The 18,124-nt window shown below is 36.5% G+C and overlaps 3 protein-coding genes across 4 annotated transcripts in view; 2 read left to right on the top strand and 1 right to left on the bottom strand.

Moving 5' to 3' along the window:
* The window catches only part of mtus2a (microtubule associated tumor suppressor candidate 2a), a 68,096-nt gene extending 65,837 nt beyond the window's left edge, over window positions 1-2,259 (top strand). Inside the window, exon 15 of the mRNA XM_079600431.1 lies at window positions 83-2,259. Within this exon, the coding sequence (XP_079456557.1) occupies window positions 83-431 (349 nt within the window). The 3' untranslated portion in view covers window positions 432-2,259. The remainder of the gene's footprint in view (window positions 1-82) is intronic.
* A 4,655-nt stretch (window positions 2,260-6,914) lies between these two features.
* Window positions 6,915-12,220, top strand: slc46a3 (solute carrier family 46 member 3). Of its 2 annotated transcripts, XM_079599723.1 has the most exons (8): window positions 6,915-6,982; window positions 7,505-7,657; window positions 7,950-8,145; window positions 9,058-9,717; window positions 11,048-11,294; window positions 11,385-11,468; window positions 11,681-11,837; window positions 12,082-12,220. In XM_079599723.1, the coding sequence occupies exons 3-8, from the start codon at window positions 7,963-7,965 to the stop codon at window positions 12,179-12,181; spliced, it is 1,431 nt and encodes a 476-aa protein (XP_079455849.1). In that variant the 5' UTR covers window positions 6,915-6,982; window positions 7,505-7,657; window positions 7,950-7,962; the 3' UTR covers window positions 12,182-12,220. The 2 variants fall into 2 exon arrangements, with proteins under 2 accessions (XP_079455849.1, XP_079455848.1); XM_079599722.1 differs by lacking the exon at window positions 6,915-6,982 and having other exon boundaries at window positions 7,450-7,657.
* Window positions 12,221-12,648: 428 nt separating this feature from the next.
* Window positions 12,649-17,364, bottom strand: stoml3b (stomatin (EPB72)-like 3b). Its single transcript, XM_079599724.1, has 7 exons — window positions 17,270-17,364; window positions 14,669-14,772; window positions 14,275-14,347; window positions 14,029-14,111; window positions 13,199-13,402; window positions 12,987-13,121; window positions 12,649-12,859 (listed from the first exon to the last, which is right to left on the bottom strand). The coding sequence occupies exons 1-7, from the start codon at window positions 17,322-17,324 to the stop codon at window positions 12,671-12,673; spliced, it is 843 nt and encodes a 280-aa protein (XP_079455850.1). The 5' UTR covers window positions 17,325-17,364; the 3' UTR covers window positions 12,649-12,670.
* Window positions 17,365-18,124: the final 760 nt, after the last annotated feature.

Here is an 18,124-nt window from a genome sequence, read left to right as displayed (position 1 = left end):
TCAGGATTTGAAATAAGATCAAAATTAGTCTTGCGAAGCCAGTCTTTTGACTAATCCTGACTGTTTCGTCCTGGATGTTTAGACAACTGTCCGAGGAGAACGCAAACCTTCAGGATCATGTGGAGAAGGAGACCACCGAGAAGAAACGTCTGAGCCGCAACAACGAAGAGCTGCTCTGGCTCCTCCAGACGAGTCCCCACCTGTCGCCTACCTCTTCTCCCATCCACAGAGCCTTCTTCCCCGGCCCTGATATTCCTCCTTATCCTTATTCTCCAGGCCCTGGTACCCCCACACACTCCTCTTCTCCTGGCCACTGTACGCCCACTCACAAGGTGGCTTCTCCGGGACCTGGGACGCCCACTCTGAGAGGCTCACCAGCAGCACGCTCGTCCCCCGCACGGATCCCGAACGCCAACACTTTACCCAGATGAGCTGTCCTACGTGGACGACAATGCTTTGTTTTGATGTGCGGGCCACGGTTTCCTTTAAAAAATGTGGCAAATTTTAATACGATTTTAACAACCCCAACTGCCAGACAGAGATCTAACAGCCTCTGTTATTTCCATTCTTTGAATTTTGAACTTAAGTAAGCTCAAAGAATTTTGAACTGGATGATTGAACTCATAGCATCAGAATGAAAGAGCTACTGATGCTAATGCTAATGCTGTGCTGCCGACAATGCTTGGGAAGCAGAATGATTTTTGTGTATACAGAAGTAGCTCGGCTTTAGATCGGACTCTAAAACATGCTGTTGGACTCCAATACAAATGTCTGTAGGTTCTCCTGAATGACATACGAGAACTTTTTACAACAAAAAGCACTTTAGGTTTCTGCCCTACCTTCTTCCTACAGATAAATGCACCAGCATTTTTTGCGGTCTGGTTTATTTTTTTATAGGATATGTCTTCTGATTTTTCAAAATCTCCCAGTGTTTGAGTTTCGATCCAGAATGTTTCAAATTTGTCAAGACATATACACTGCAAATTTTCATTTTCTTAATATTATTTTCTTACAGTGAAAATATCTAAATATTCGTACAAAATTTACATGACAAAATTACATAGGATATGACTTGTGTTGAGGCAATTTTATTTTATTATTTATTTATATATCCCAATTAGCTTTTTTAAAAGCATAACTTTAAAAAAATATATTATTCATACACTACTGTTCTAAAGTTTGGGGTCGGTAAGATTTTTTTTTGTTTTAGAAAGTCTCTCGTGCTCACCAAGGCTGTATTTACCGGTATTTGATAAAAAATGCAGGATAATAGTAATATTCCAAAATATTTTACACTTTAAAATAACTGTTCTATTTTAATATCTTTTAAAATGTAATGTATTCCTTTAATGGCAAAGCTGAATTTTCAGCAGGCATTACCCCGGTCTTCACAGTCACATTATCCTTCAGAAATCATTCTAATATGCTGATTTGCTGCTCAAGACACATTTCTTATTATTATAATGTTATGATGTGTATATAGAGTGCACGAAGATGAAGGACATTATATACGGACATTTCACCCCTCCCCGTTTTCAAAAATAACATCCTGCACACCTGTCAGTTTTCAGAAAAGTGTTCGTTACACGAACCCGTGTATATGCCGTCTAGAGCATGCCAAACCTGTAGGTGGCAGTGTAACGAGAAGCTCAAGCCCATGTTAGCAAATCAGAATCCCAAAAATAGTCACATACTGTGACGTCGGTCTCAGTTTACATGCAAACGTGCAAACAAAGTTTTCCAAAATCTACACTCTGGCCGGAGTTTTTAGAAAGAATCATTTTCAGAGGCGAATTCTCCGTTTGCGTGTAAACGAAGGGAAATGTCTCCGTTTTGTCTCCAAAATAACCATATACGTGTAAACGTGGCCTTAATTCAATAATCCACAGGAAACAGGGCAGAAAGATGGGGTAACATCCACTTTACACAACCTAAATGAGGTAATTAATGAACAACAGGTGAACAGAATCATTAATTAAACACATGAAGGAACTGGGTCAAAAGACAGACACTCAGACAAACAAGAACAGAACTAAAACACAATGAAACTTAACATAACAGAACATACATGTGACAGATCAATGTTTCTAAAGTTAATCTTTTTGTGGAAACCATTAAATAATGTTTTTTCGGGATTCTTTGATGAATAACAAAGTTTGAATAACAGCATATATATGACATTTGTAACATTACAACTGTTTACTGCGATTTTGATCAATTTAATGCATCCTTGCTGAATAAAAGTACTAATTTCTCTTTAAAAACAAAATCAATTATTATTAAAAAAAGAATAGTAGTGTATAATAATAATAATAAAGAAAGCTTAAATGTTTAGATATTTGTAATGAAAAACAAAAATGCTGATTAAGAAAAAGATTTTTTGCAGTGTACAGGCCTCTTCACTTTGTCTTAAGCTGCGATGCCTCCCACTGGTGCATGGGCAGACGATTTCCTGGACCCACCAAAAGACATCCAGCTAATATCAAAACCAGCTTTTCCAAGCAAGTGTTTCTTCATACACAGTTCAGTTTGCCTGCTGACATGATTTTGAGACCTTCCGTGGCACAGATTCATTGCGCCAGCTCGGTTAACTAGGCAAAAAAACTCTTCAGCATCAAGTCTGTTCTTCATACTATATCTGACAAAACAAGAGCTCTCACTTCATGCATGACATAAAACAGGAAGATCAAGCTAATGTAAAGGTACCGACTACAGGAAATGTTGTAAATTGTAGTAGTCATTTTTATTAGTAATTTGTATTTTAATGGGCATTTTGCTACTTGATGTGCATGTGATGTAAGTCTTCCATTCTTAAAGGGATAGTTCACCCAAAAATGAAAATGACCCCATGAATTACTCGCCCTCAAGCCTTCCTTCAGTAGGTGTATATGATTTTTAAAATGGCAGTGAATGGAGGATGATATTTTGAAGACCAAAAAAGTGCATCCATCCATGATAAAAGTAAATCTAAATAGCTCCATGATGTTTAGGCTTCTGAAGTGAAGCGATGCTTTTGTATAATAAAAATATCCATATTTATAACTTTATCAACTAAAATAACTAGCTTCTGGCAGACGGCCTGCGCAAGTTGACTTAGGTCAAAATAGTAATACTTGATGTATGACTAAAACTTTGACTCCTCTCGTAGTTACTCTTTCGCCGTAAATCGATGCGTACGGCCGTCTGCCGGAAGCTAGTTATTTTACTTTATAAAGTTTTTAATATGGATTTTTTTTTACACGAACGCATCGCTTTGCTTCAGAAGGCCTTTATTAACCCCCGCAGAGCCGTGTGGAGCACTTTTATCATGGATGGATGCACTTTTTTGGGCTTCAAAATATCATCCTCCATTCACTGCCATTATAAAGTTTGAAAGAGCCAGGACATTTTTTAATATAACTCCGATTGTATTCCCCCGAAAGAAAAAAAGTCATATATATCTAGGAAGGCTTGAGAGTGATGCGTGGGGTAATTTTCATTTTTGGGTAAACTATCCCTTTAATGTGAATCCTAGGATAGTTGTCATGTTAGGGTAGACACATGGACTCCTGGGGATGATAGCTTCCACCTCTGATTTTTTTGTAATGTTTGAGTACAATAGTAATAGGACAGGAATATATTAAACCTATTGTCACACCTGTCAGAGATCCTACTACCAGGTGTGGAAAGGTTTACGGAGGTACAATATGGTGGTTATACGCGTATTTGGATTTAAGCTATCTTTATTGTAATGCTGGTTAACTCTTGTATTACCTCTGTAGAGTGTAGCATAACCTAGAGAGAGTTTTCTCTGTACGAGTGAACTAGAAAAGAATGTAACTGCGTCTTTAAATGTTGTATGATAAAGTTCAGGGAAATTATTTTGCTCTGTCTCAGAAAAGGCAGTTTTCTGATTTTTTTTTTTTTTTTTTTTTTTTTTACGAAAAATACGACATTCCTCATGCAAAGTGAGTTTTGATATTTCAAAGAAAAAAAGTTACTTTTTTTGGAATTTTTTAAAAATTGGATTTGTTTTCTTTTTGTTTGTGTGTTTCTACAATTGATACATCTTTCAATGGTCAACCTTCTACACTTTTGATACAAAGGAGAATTTTTGTAAACTCTTCACTGATAATATTTTTTCTATAGTATTATCAGTTGGTGCTTGTACAGGGTATCGTACACAGAAGTACAATAATCTGCTATTCAAGACCAGCAATCTACAAAAATCCACACACACAGCAAATATGTGTTTGCCGATGCTTTTCTTCATTTGAGACTATTGTTTACTGTTTATAATGGGTTTTTTTATTTATTACTGTGAAATGCATTTTATTTGAATTCTAATGCATTTTCAAAATATGTAGCTTTGCATTATGAATTAATTTAATTTGCTTCTGTCACTGTGATAATAACGTGTCGTTGTTAACTTTCCATTTTTGCTACCCAGGCACAGATGCTAATGAGTTTTCTGGATGTTTCCTGTCAAGCACAATAACATTATATACCACCACGTTAAAAAAAAACATTTAAAAAGCACTTATTTTTAACCATTTTATTCAAATGTAAAACAGAAGCAGCTTAGTTAGTTGTTAAAATAGAAAATGAACAAGTACACTACAACAAGTACACAAATGTTTCAGGGATGTGCCTTCATTTAATGTGCAAAGTAGCAAAAATGAAAAGGGTTTTCACATTACAGCGGCCTTACAAACAGTTAATATGCTTCTAATATCTGGATTAATGCAGGAAAATATGCATCTTTTTTGCTCTTTTTTTATATATATATTTCTAAAACTATCAATTAAGTGGTTTCTCTTCTGATTAATTTAATTTTCCAATTTTAATTTTTATTCTTTGCATATTTATGTTCTGAATTTATGTCTCAACAACAAACCTCAGCAACCTCAATTAAACAATAATACTGCACCTGCTATTGTTTATAACCAAGTACAATATTGTCACTAATCCACATTTATTAAAAGGAGTAACCATGTTTTTACTTGTATACTTAATCTTGAAAGAGCATTGGTTTCTTTCCTTTCTGCCCTCAAGACAGACTTCACTGTGGCAATAGTCCATAGATGGTGATAAATGATATAAAACAACAGAATCATGTTCTGAGACACACTGACTCTTTGTCCTGTGGACATCTAAACTACTGAATGTCAACTTAGCCCTGAAAATACTGACAGTCAATGTACACTGGGAGTGGTGGAGTCACTTATTGTACTGAATGAAATTTGTCCATCTGTCTATTTACTAACATTTGACTTCTCATGTCTTTTTTGACTGAACTTTCAGTCGCTTGTAAGCTACTATTTATTGTGTTGTAGTGCACAGTAATCAATGCATGTTTGTCTTGGCGGATCATTCCTTCCCCGTGTACGTTTTCAACTTGTGATGGTTCACGCTGTAACTGTAGCATAGAGAATATAATACTAAGGAATGGAAAGAATTTATATATAACTCATTTGTATTCACTATGGGGGGGAGGGGATGAATATTAAAATGTTTCAAAAGACAATGCTCATATGGTTTGGTTTATTTGTGGATGTTGCTATACAATGGCCACAAAAAAAAATATTCAAACAATTAAGACACCATGTAGTGTTCACACTTGAAATAGTTAACCCTGGGTCATTGTAAACTCCAGCTAAACTGAATCCTGGGTTATTTTGCTTCACATTTCACACTGCTCATTCTTAACCCAGGATTAGTATGATAACTGCTGTTCCATTTATTTCAGATTACTTTGTCCCACATGCAATTAATCTGAATTAAAATGTGGAATAAGTCCATACATACACCAAATATATTATGATCCCATGTCTTACAACGATAAAGAATGCAAAGGTTTTTTTTTTTACACTTCTTTTAACTCAACACTAAGAGTGCAAAATGTAAATTCGATTTATTTACGACATTTCAATTTTTTTGATAACTCACCCTATTCTGTTTGTCTGAGTCTTACTAAATGTAATTATTGTAATATTGAGGTGTTCAGTTTTATTTTGATTTTAGAAAATTCAGCATGTGATTGCTCTCCTCACAAATCAACTGGTTCTTGTTTTTCATTGGCATGTCTCTTAGGTGTTGAGGACTAGTCCATCCTTGAGCATATATTCAGTACGAGTAAAATATTTACTGTTCAAATCAGATAGGCCTATAGCCTACTCTTTACTCAAGTGGTAACTTGTAATGGAGTCATTGCTACTTTTATTTAAGTATTTTATTTAGGTATTGCAACTCTTATTTAAGTATGGTGTATAGCCTACTCTTTACACCTCTGTAAAATTGGATTTGCAAAAGTTTAGAATTTAAATTGGTATAATTTTTGATTAATTTAATGGTTGTGGAGATGTAGGCTGATATATTTTTGGGTGTGGCTCATATGTACTAATTGGCCTTTATTTTGTGAATTCAGGAAACAGGACACTGAGAAAACATGCCAAATTTCTGGGCGTTGGTTTCAAGGTGAACACTGTGTGATATAGTTTACAGTTTTTAAATATAGCTATAAATATACATTCATTATACATTTTCTTACAATTCTCTATTTTCCATACATATATATATATATATATATATATATATATATATATATATATATATATATATATATATATATATATATATATATAAAGGCTATATAAAACTTATAAGGTTCCAGTAGCCTGGCCAGCCAGACTTACATCACATTTTGCTGCCGCTAGGGGCGTCTAGATTTCTAGGCTAAGGTTCCAGATCACTGATCTATATAATAGATAATTGTTCCAGATGCTCCCAGGATTTTGTCCCGAAAATTTTGTACGCTGGTATAAACGCCACTCGTCAGCCCGCCAGACTAAACTTTATTTGCATATTTGCGGTGCAAGTGTTCTTGATTGGTAGGCTATCGGATGAATTTCGCACGCATGTTTATAAAGCTACAGTGCGCATCCTCACATATTGGCGACTAAACTATCAACTTTATCCAGAATTGCCTTTTTGGATTATAAAGGTAAGAATGTAACGGTCTCTTCATTCTATTTGTGGCGTTTTCCCTCCAAAACGCTGATACAAAACACTGTTTCGAGACTGTCCAATAGACTTGAGTAAAAGACACGCTATTGGTTGTCGGTTACTGAAAACGGTTTCCATTAACGGTTTCCTTGTGTTTAAACGTCTTTGCATTAATTCCGAAACTGCAAACAAACATAAACTAACTTCACTTATTTTTCTGATGTTTTAGCACGCTAAAAAGCGTAACTTAGGCTACTTGTGCGTGCGATGTTTCTTTAAAATAAATGCCACTTGTTTTTTTTTGTTGTTGTTGTTTTTGCATCTAATGCAAATACATTCTAAAAATTTTAACTGAAATGTCCAAATGCATCTTGTACATTATACCAGCTCTTATTGGTTTCAACTCCTCCCTTCTTTCTGCTACACAAACACACAAATACGTGTTCTGAGGGTGTGTGTTCCTTTGAGGATTTGTAGTCTTGACAAACAAACGTAAGGAGTGGAAGTCTTTGTCTTACAGGTTTTAAAGACCCAGACGAATAATAAGATCAGTGCATAACATGACATGATGGGATCTTTCTGTTCGCTGTGCCCTGCGACTTTTCAAGTGGATTTGAAGGCAAAGGCAAACATGCTTTAAATATGGAAAGATTTCTCCCATTATAATTTACAGGTAAGAATCACCAGCTCTATCTGTCTACTCTTAAAAAATAAAGGTTCCAAAAGGATGTTTTTGCAGTGATGCCATAGAATAACTATTTTTGGTTCTATTTTTAGTTTTCTATAGATGTTAAAGGTTATTATCCATTGATGTCAATAACAAAGCAGGCTGTCTGTCTGTATATCACTTTGACCAAGAGACTTTTATTATTCGCAATAGATGATTGAACTAATTTTTTGTCATTAGTTTAGTCACTGTTTTATGTCTTCTCCAACATCTCTCTGGTTCCTTTTCCCTGATATAGAGCAGGAAGTGAGATGGGTCGTGTGTGCCTGATCGAGCCGGCTGTTGGCATGTATGCGTTTGCCATGTTTATGATCTACCCTCTGCTCCAGCAGTATGTGTACCGTAGGCTGTGGTTTGAGCTGAGCGGAACGATCTACCCTGCTGAGAGTCTGTCTCACTGCTCAAACAACCACAGCTATGTCACCATTCACCAGGTGAGCGGTCACAGCCGTCACAGAGACATGATTATTATCATGATTCAATTATGGCCACTTCTGAATTCACTTTTAATTTCTTCTTTAATCTCCTTGTTAATGTTTTTTATCTATGTTAAGGCAGTTATCACATGTTCAGTGAAGATCTGAGTCTAATTATATTTTTTAGGTTTTGGCAGCACATGTTGCTACCAGTCAATTAATCTGTAACTTGTAAATGTATAAAAATGAAAAACAAATGGATTGTTTCTAAAATATGCCAAGCTACTTTATGGAAAAGTTGTTGGAAAAATGAACTAAAATGCTTTGTTATTTCAATGACAGCTGTATTAAGGACGGCAATTCTTTGTTTTTTATTTACTTGCATATTGATTTAATACCAGTTTAATTGAAATTATGGATATTGTTTTTTACGTTTCTAGAAAAGATGCATAAATTGGTCATATAGGGGAAATTCAAATGTCTGTGTATAATGAAGCTAGAATAAAATATGGATATATATAAACTTGAAAAAAAAAACGTATATTCAGAGAAAGATAGATGAAAACCTTTGATACAGAATCAGGTTTGACATTCATTTGGTTTATTTAGTGCATTCAGACACTAGACTGTTTGCTGCGTCACTGTAATGTTTACATTGATACTCATATCTCAATAAAAAAGTTCTTGAGAACCGGTTATATTAGGTAAAGTTGAGCTCATGTTGTGTGTGTGAGAGAATTCCTCTTCAATACACAAGCCTTTGTTGTGGATCTGTTTGTCATTTGATACATTTGTAATACCATTATCCTATTTCTAGTTCATTTTCACTACTTCTCTTTAAATCAACTAAGCTTTACATGCATAACTACTACACAGAATTTGTGGGTGATAATAAACATTTGAACCTCCAGTTCTTCTCTCCTCTCTCAGGCAGTGCAGAGGGAGACGTCTCTTTTCCTCCTCAAGAGTGAACTGTGCTTCCTCGTTCCCAGTCTGATATCCGCGCTGCTCCTGGTCTCGTACAGCGACCACTGCGGGCGTAAAGTTGCCATCGTTCCTCCGCTGGTGGGCGACACTCTGTTTTCCCTGAGCTACGTTTTGGTCAGTAGATTCTCCTTCAGCCTCAATTACCTTCTAGCTGCCTCCTTCCTAACAGGCCTGATGGGCGGACCCACCACTCTGATCGGCGGATGCTTCGCCTATGTGGCCGATCTCTGCGGAGAAGATCCAGAAGGACGGAAGACTGTCCGAATGGCTCGACTGGACATGCTTTTAGGGGTTTTGTCCGGCTTGGCTTCTCTGTGTACTGGATTCTACATTGAAGCAGCTGGCTTCACTTGGCCCTTCCTCACCGCTGCGTTTGTGCATCTGGTAAACCTCTTCTACGTGCTGGTGTTCTTGAAGGAGTCCCTGGTTCTTCCAAATCCCGTCCTGTCTACGTCCAGCCGCTCAGCTTCAGACGCCCCTCGGCTGCGACAGTCTCAGGCTCTCACCGCCCGTCTGCAGGGCGTCTACCTGCTCTTTGCGACTTCTAAACGGAGAAGGAACGTAGTGCTGTTGCTCATGCTTGCTGCTTTTGCCTTTTTCAGGGTGATTATGATAATTCTGATCTTTTTCACAAGCTCCATCAGTTGGAGGTACATCATAAGTAAGGGTGAAGTGTGTACGCTTTGTGCCTCTACACTGTAAAAAGATTATATGATCAATAAGTTATGGCAACATATGTTTTTACATTGCTTTAACTCAACAAAATAAGTTAAGCAATTTTGATCTTTTTATATAAATGATAAAAGATTCAACTCATGTTTAATGTAGTTTAAGTTGAAATGACTTATATAGGCAAGTTGATTGTACTTAAAATATTTAGGTCAGCAACTTTTTTCTTCTTTACAGTGTAGTGGCAAAAAAACTGAATTGCAAAAATAATGATCAGGTTATACTGACAGGTTATACTATAAGCTGTCTGAAGTCATACGATACAATTGACCCGTGTCAGCTTCAGAGTAAAAAGAAAAAAGAAAGGTAATTACACATTTGTGACCCTGGAGCACAAAACCAGTCACATGGGTCAATATTTTTAAATTGAGATTTATACATCACGTGAAAGCTGAATAAATAAGCTTTCCATTGATGTATGGTTTGTTAGTATGGGATACTATTTGACCGAGATACATCTATCTGGAATCTGAGGGTGCAAAAAAATCGAAACATTGAGAAAATCGCCTTTAAAGTTGTCCATTTATGTTCGCGATTGTGCTGCATTCACTCACAAAAATAATTGTTTTAGATATTTACGGTTGGACATTTACAAAATATCTTCATGAAACATGATCCTTACTTAATATCATAATGATTTTTGGCATTAAAAAAAATCGATAATTTTGACCCATACAATGTATTTTTGGCTATTGCCACAAATATCCCGTGCGACTGGTTTTGTGATCCAAGAGAAGAGAGAAATGTATACTTTTATTCAGAAAAAATGCATTACATTAATCAAAAGTGGCCAAGAAATGTATAACCATACAAACAATTTCTATTTAAAATAAATGCTGTTCTTTTGAACTATTTTAAAATAAATTTTCAGCATTGATAATAAGAATCATGTCTTGATCAGCAAATTAGCATATTCGAATGATTTCTGAAGGATCACGTGACACTGAAGACTACAGTAATGATGCTGAAAATCCAGCTTTCCCATCACAGGAATAATTTTCAAATATATTAAAACAGTCATTTTAAAATGTAATAATATTTCATAATATAGCCTAACTGTTTTACTGTATTTTTGATCAAATCTCTTGGTGAGAAACTTCTTTCAGAAACATTTGAAAAATTCCAACCTATCCCAAATTTTTGAACGGTAGTGCATATGCAAAAATCAAAGTAATGTACTTTGTGTGTGTGTGTGTCCTCACAGTTAGCTCTGCAGGGTGGCATGTCCATCTTCATCTTGTATGAACTGAACACTCCTCTGTGCTGGAGTGAGGTGTTTGTGGGTTATGGCTCGGCTCTCTCCACTGCCATCTATCTGGTGAGTTTTGCCGGTGTGGCACTGCTGTCCCGCTGTGTGCCCGATGCCTACATCATCCTGCTGGGATTGATGTCTGTGGCAGCCGGCCTCATCATGGCAGCGTTTGCAAAGTCTACCTTGCTCATGTTCCTGGGTAAGACTGAGTTTGGACATTGATGGAGTTTCTAATGGATGGATGGACTATTTTCAGGTGAAACAATGGTGTATGTTTTATTCATTGCAGTGCGGCTGCCCTTGCTGCTGTCCATCATGCCGACTCCTGTCCTACGATCCATGATGTCCAAAATAGTGTCTGGATCTGAGCAAGGTGTAGTGTAGAACTTAATAGAATAACTTTTAAAAATAATTTTCAGTTCAGTTTAATCATTACAGTATTTTGCACATCATTCCCACATTCCTAGCAAAATAAATCCAGGAGTTAAAAAAAAAAAAAAAAGTAGGACATTCCCAATTCACATGACCTCTGAATTATTGATGGCTGTGTAAGGTTGTTTCTTGTGCTTGTGTGTTTGTGTACAGGTGCCATGTTTGCGTGTATAGCCTTTGTGGAGATGTTGAGTGTTGGCGTTTCATTTACAATGTTCAGCAGCATCTATGCATCTACACTGTCCTGGTTTTCCGGGTTTAGCTTCCTGCTGGCTGCAAGCCTCACTGTCATACCAGCCACCCTGATCTGGTGAGTGACTATATCCTCCATTATCCTTGTGAAAACATGTTTTTATTCAAGAAATAGTTCAGCCAAAAATGTAAACTCTGTTATTTATCAAGGCCATAGTGTAATAGAATCTAATGTAAGGCCGTATTTTTTAAGTGCACAGCAAATCATTTCCAATGATGACATTATTATCCGTTTAATTATTTTTTAAATTATCACAGATTAAAATGGTAAATGTAACTTATACTGTAAATCTTCCCTTTAGTGTTATTCTTTGTCTCCGTTTGGATGTGAATGAAGAATCCATGATACTGACACAGGAGAGCATGGAAAACCACACAGAAATCTTTGAAATTCCACCATGACATGGACACCAGGAAGACTTTGACACGACAATAGTGTCCTCTAGTGGAACGTTAGGATATCATTACGTGCATGGAGAGAGGTTACAACTCTGGGACTAAGAACTCTGATCTGAACGTCCGAAAGACGTTCTTGGTTTCTTCTTCTCCTAAATGAATGGACAGCTTGAAGCAAAAAAATTACTAAATAAATTCAGTTTTTACTGTAGATTTGATTTAATTTCATGCATACTTCTATAAGAATATAAAATTGGCATTTGAAAGTTGCATAACACTTTGATATACTTTCTGAAATATGACATTGTATATTTTTAAATAAAGTCATTTGTAAACATTAATTTGCGTCTCTATTTTCTGGTTATATATATATATATATGACATTCCTACAACATGTAATAAACTGAAATATGTGTAAAACATGGCACATAAGAAAATAATGTAAAACTTCTTAATAAATGACTAGCAAACATCTGTACACTGAATATTCAGCGATCATTTCTTCATGAAGTGACTGATGATGTCCATGGGCAGAGGGAAGATGATGGTGGAGTTCTTCTCAGCCGCGATGGTGCTGAGAGTTTGGAGATATCTGAGCTGAAGTCCGGATGGAGACTCTGAGATCACCAGAGACGCCTCCTTCAGAGCCCTGGATGCATTCATCTCTCCCTCTGCTGAAATGACCTGCATCATCACAAAACAGTATTAAGGTGTGGTATCGCACACAGAAACCAAGTCGCCAGGCTTCTTTTTGTTTTTTATCATTGGAACACATTAGGACATATTAGGAAGGTTTGGCTGTAACGCTCACTTTTGCTCTAGCCTCACGGGTTGCTTCGGCCTCGGCCGCCATAGCTCTCTGCAGCTGCTGTGGTAGTTTAACATCTTTAATCTCCACCCGCTCCACCTTGATACCCCACGGATCTGTGGCCTCATCTAGAGTCGCCTATAGCAGGGAGAAGAATTGTTGGACAAACTGCAATTTTAATTGGGGGCACCATAGTCTCTTTTTCTCAAGCACACCTGCATACTGTGGGAGATGCTTTCTCGGTCAGAAAGGACCTCAGCCAGGTTCTTGGTCCCCAGGACGTTCCTCAAGGTGGTCTGGGCCAGTAGACGGGTGGAATAATCCGCATTGGACACGTTTGCCACTGAGGCAACAGGGTCACTTACACGGAAGTACACAACACCATCCACAGATATTGTCACGGAGTCTTTGGTCAATATCTAAATGCAAACAAAAATGAAAATGTGGAAACTTAGTAGTCTAAATGCTTAAGTAAATACTAAGTGTGAGTCTTAAACTGATAAATGTAGGATACATTTTGTATTAAACATTAGGCTGTACAACAATTGACAACAATTGTCATGTAGTCATTCAAACTATTGTTCAAAAACACTGATTCATTCAGGAATAAAACAAGGGACTTCTTAATTAGGGAGTCGGTCATTCACTTAGGCTGAATTCAAAATTGCATACTGCTATTACAATTTCTCCCATATAGTAAGGCACAAATAGTACTAATATTATGCTAATATACTATTCTGAATTCAGCCTTAACTTGGTTCAAAAACACATTTTCATTCAAGGACGAAACATGTGGCTTTCCTTATGAGTGAGTCATTGAATCATTCACGGAAAAAATTCATTCAAAACACTGATTCGTTCAGGAACGAAACTTTGTTACATGCTAGAAGACAGCAGTTACTGTATGTCCGCTTTTACTTCGATTGGAACTATTTTTGTTGGTGGAGCTAAAATAGACAAATTAATAGGCAATTTTGTTTGTTCAATGCAAGTTAGGCTACTCAATATTAACTTCTCATTTATTGCGTATCTATTTTTACTTTACCTCTTGGGGAGGGATGTCAAACGAGATGGTTCTCAGATCCACTTTGATAAAAGAGTCCGTGCAGGGGATAATGAAGAAGATTCCTAGACACAAGGGACATTATATTTTGTTATATGATCTGTGTTATACACATTGATTCATTGTTTCAAAAAACATTTCTCATTATTTTACTTCCATACTCCAGCATTTGTTTAGCTGAGAGACAGAAAGTTTCTAAGTTCTACTTAACGTCTTTGTTTAGCCTACCTGGTCCTTTGGCTTTTCGATCTGTTATCCGCCCCAGTCTAAATATGACAGCACGCTCATACTCTTTCACAATCTATAAAACAGCAATGAAACACATAAAGTGGGTTATAAAACATTTGAACAACACGTTCAGGCATCTGCTTCCTGTTAAAATACAAGACTTATCAGGAAAGTGTTTAGTTATCTTATTTTAGAATATTAATGATTCAAATTATAGTATAAATAAGTAAAATACAGTACAAAACCAGTAATGAAACCAGTACAAAACAAACAGCCGAGAAGCAAGTGTCAATGTCAGTGACACTAAACCTCAATAAACAACACTGGTTCCAGAGAGCTTAATAGTAATAAATACTTTTCAAGATTATCTGTTTTCTTCTTTTCTGTTTCATACCTTGATGCTTATGAAAACGCTGATTGGAAATATTAAGATGCTGAAAAATGCAGAGATAATCACAAGGATCCACCCACAGCAACCTAAACCCCCATTATTTTCACCTGCAACAACAGAAAACAGTCATCATCACAAACAGCACATGACTAACATGAAGTTTGAAGTTAAATAAAAAGTCAAATTCAAAGTGTAGCAGTTGACTACTAAGCATTTTATTTAGGGACCGTTCGGAATTTATGGAATGGACCACCGGAGGAAAATAGGGGAGGGTCATGTCTTTTTATTCTTTGTTGAGGGGGTCATCCAACTTTTTTTAGTCTAGGGGGAAGGGTCACCCAAATTTTGTATTGCATTTTGTATTCATGAAAATAGCTAAATTTAAAAGTGGTTTGTTTGGTGCATATTTTTCCGTGTAGTGCCAAGTAGCCGTTTCTCAATACCAAGTACGCAAGCAAACTTCAGACTTGTATTGCTTCCTTAGTTCGGACTTGCCAAGTTCGACTCAGGAGAATAAACTCCCGAGGACGAGAGGCAATGGTTATTCTGCGTCACTCACGCTCTGCTAGCCTACTCTGCCTCTTTTCGTCAACAATAAAACAAAATATGTTACAAAACACCGCTCTGCCTCTTTTCATTTAAAAAAATCTTAAACATAATGAATGGCCACACAAATGTGGTTCAGGCAACGCATTGAGTTTCTTCACTATATAACACGAAATATAAAACTGTATTTTATACAGGTCTTCCTGCTTCTTTTTGTCTGAAGAACTTTTCTAGTAGGTTGTTTAGATCAACGAAACGCATCCTATGTGATAATAATCAGATATTTATATTACATCAAACTTATTACGACTTATCTGCACAAAATGACGTGAATGCACTGTAAGCGAATTCTGACTGGTCCGAATGTGTAACTGTTCTGTACGCGCCAACAACACGCTGAAACGACAACAAAGCCCAGATAATTCACAACTTTTTATTACAATCGTGTTATCATTATAATGGCATATATGACAGTCCCAATTATAGTTATAAATGTATTGTTTGAGCTGCACACGCTAAAGGATAAAGTTGACCGGTACATTAAGCGCTTTAACTATGCAAGCGTCGTTCATTAACTCAACCAAACGCATCCTATGTTAGATTAATCATAATCCTATATATATATATATATATATATATATATATATATATATATATATATATATATATATATATATAAATAATGGCATGGATGATGATATGTATTATACAAAATAAAAATAGCTTACAACTTACAATGGCACAAAATGCTGCGAATGCTCAAGAGACCTTACCACACGTGCTTGTTATGAAGGCTTGACTCTAGACCACAACGCGCTCGTCGCGCTGAAACTACTGAAATGGCCACCGCACCATAACAGTGGAGTGTGATGTGAAGATGAGAAAGCAGAGGTTTTCAGAGTCTATTTTGACTATTTATCTCAAAACTCCTCCAGTAGCCCCTTCAATAAAAAACGAACAGTCCCTGCAGAGGTGAAACTTATCCATGACACTCAAACCATGAACCACATCTTATCGTTTACCCTTAACCCTGGGTAAAAGCACTTTACACCAATACATTCAATATCGCCCCCTCACTGGATCAACAGTAGGCTAGCTCAGATAAATGTGTCACCAGAGAGACCCGCATCATCATAAACTGATTCTTAGTGGCCCTTTATGAATGAGGTGAACATTGGCCCACAGACCCTCTCATACTTATCATATATATGTAAGTGTGATGGATAAGGCTACACTATTTTTTCCACTCACTCTACACACCCAAAAATTTGCAACCAAGGCCATGTTTTATGCGTTTATGCATGCGTGCGTACATTTTCACATTTGACTTATCAAGTTCACAACAGTAATGACTTACTGTACTGATTATTGTATAATACAGTCAAGAGTCAGACTATTGTGTGTTGAAATGCTTAGAGCTATCTATTCACTTAAAAGAAGATATCATGAAACTATATTACACTCTCAAATACACTTTCTCCACTCATAATCTGATGTGATTATTCAAATGAGAATAATGGGCCAACTCCAAAACCTCAAAAAGCTGAAAGGTTCTCTGACTGTCACCTTCTCTTGTTCACCTATAGGCCTATTGAGAATCATTTAAATAGTCATGCGGTTCTGTTAGCTTCCCTATATTGCGCCACACTATTTGCATGGAAAACCATTAACTTCAAGCTAGTTAACCTTTCTTGTCTTCTCCTCCTGGTAATTATAACTAAACAATATCTGACTAGGAATTCTAAAACTACAACTAAGTACAAGAGTACTATGTAAGGCTACTGTATATTTCTTTCTTTCTCTTCCCTCATGAAGGAACAATTGTGAACCGGTGTGGAAAATTGACCGCTTTGCAAACTAATGCAAATTATATAAACTTAACAGATGATAGTTAATGATGAACAGAAACTCAGTCAACAGTAAACCATACTAAACTGCTGTAGTAGATTTATTTCAAACGGTTACTATATTACTGTATAATATTCTCAGCATGTTACATGTTAAAGTCCACAGTTCAAGGAGAGAAGGACAGAAAAAAAAACAGAGAGATCATCTTACTGATTAGATTCTGTTTGCTCTGGCCTCCTCGCTCCACTTCAGACTCCATTTCCATGCAGTTGTGTTGCTACACAGTGTGTGTAGAAGACAGCACTGGCTTTGTGGGCAACAGAGATGTATTTGTACTGCTAAAGCACTTCCCATGAAGGGTGTGGCCTTGCTTGCAATGCAATTAGAAGATCATTTACAGACCCTAATGGTCTTATGACACCACTCACTGTATGTTATCTAGCTGATGTTTATAATGAAGATTATTGTGATTTCTCTGAAACACATCCGTTCATTTTAGCCAGTGTGCTTCTCCCTATAAACATTTGAATACACTTTCCAACTGTTAAAAAATAAAATAAAATGTTTTACTTGTCTTATAGCAAAACCAATAAACCATATCAGCAAATTATGCAACAGCCTGGTTGGTAAATCAGTGTAAGAATTCAGTTGTAATAATCTATTGTTGTTCAACTATGGGGCTAAATAGTTTTTTTAATGCATATTTAATGCAGATCATTCTAATGCGTTTATAGCTACCATATACGTAAATAGGACCATTGTATTACTTATATCTAGTCTTGTGAAGATCTCCATTCATTGTTTACACGGAGGAACTTAGTCATAGAGAGTATTGCATAAATCCAAGTAAAAGGGAACTAAAGGTCGAGTGGAAACTAGTCGTAATGAAAAGAGTCTCGTGATTCATGACTTCGCGTGATTTCACGTCTGCTATGTGTGGCCAATCGTATGGGTTGGGTAAATCAAAATAATCTGTAATATTTAAAATCAGTTTTCTGAATAAGTTCACAAGTAAAGACCTCAATATTTACCTAGCCAAGTTTTCTCTAACATTCAAAAAGGAGA

The sequence above is a fragment of the Phoxinus phoxinus genome (assembly GCF_949152265.1).
Source record: "Phoxinus phoxinus genome assembly, chromosome: 23".
Classification (NCBI taxonomy): domain Eukaryota; kingdom Metazoa; phylum Chordata; class Actinopteri; order Cypriniformes; family Leuciscidae; genus Phoxinus; species Phoxinus phoxinus.
Note: the sequence above shows the minus strand (reverse complement) of the source record. Positions and strands in the feature narration are given on the sequence as shown.

Excerpts from the sequence above, each read along its gene's own strand:
- slc46a3 (XM_079599723.1), top strand. The coding sequence starts at position 7,963 with ATGGGTCGTGTGTGCCTGATCGAGCCGGCTGTTGGCATGTATGCGTTT. Across the intron at positions 8,146-9,057 it reads GCTATGTCACCATTCACCAG|GCAGTGCAGAGGGAGACGTC; the intron begins GTGAGCGGTCAC and ends CTCCTCTCTCAG. Across the intron at positions 11,295-11,384 it reads TACCTTGCTCATGTTCCTGG|TGCGGCTGCCCTTGCTGCTG; the intron begins GTAAGACTGAGT and ends TATTCATTGCAG.
- stoml3b (XM_079599724.1), bottom strand. The coding sequence starts at position 17,324 with ATGGAAATGGAGTCTGAAGTGGAGCGAGGAGGCCAGAGCAAACAGAAT. Across the intron at positions 14,773-17,269 it reads GAGCAAACAGAATCTAATCA|GTGAAAATAATGGGGGTTTA; the intron begins GTAAGATGATCT and ends CTGTTGTTGCAG. Across the intron at positions 13,122-13,198 it reads GCATCTCCCACAGTATGCAG|GCGACTCTAGATGAGGCCAC; the intron begins GTGTGCTTGAGA and ends TCCCTGCTATAG.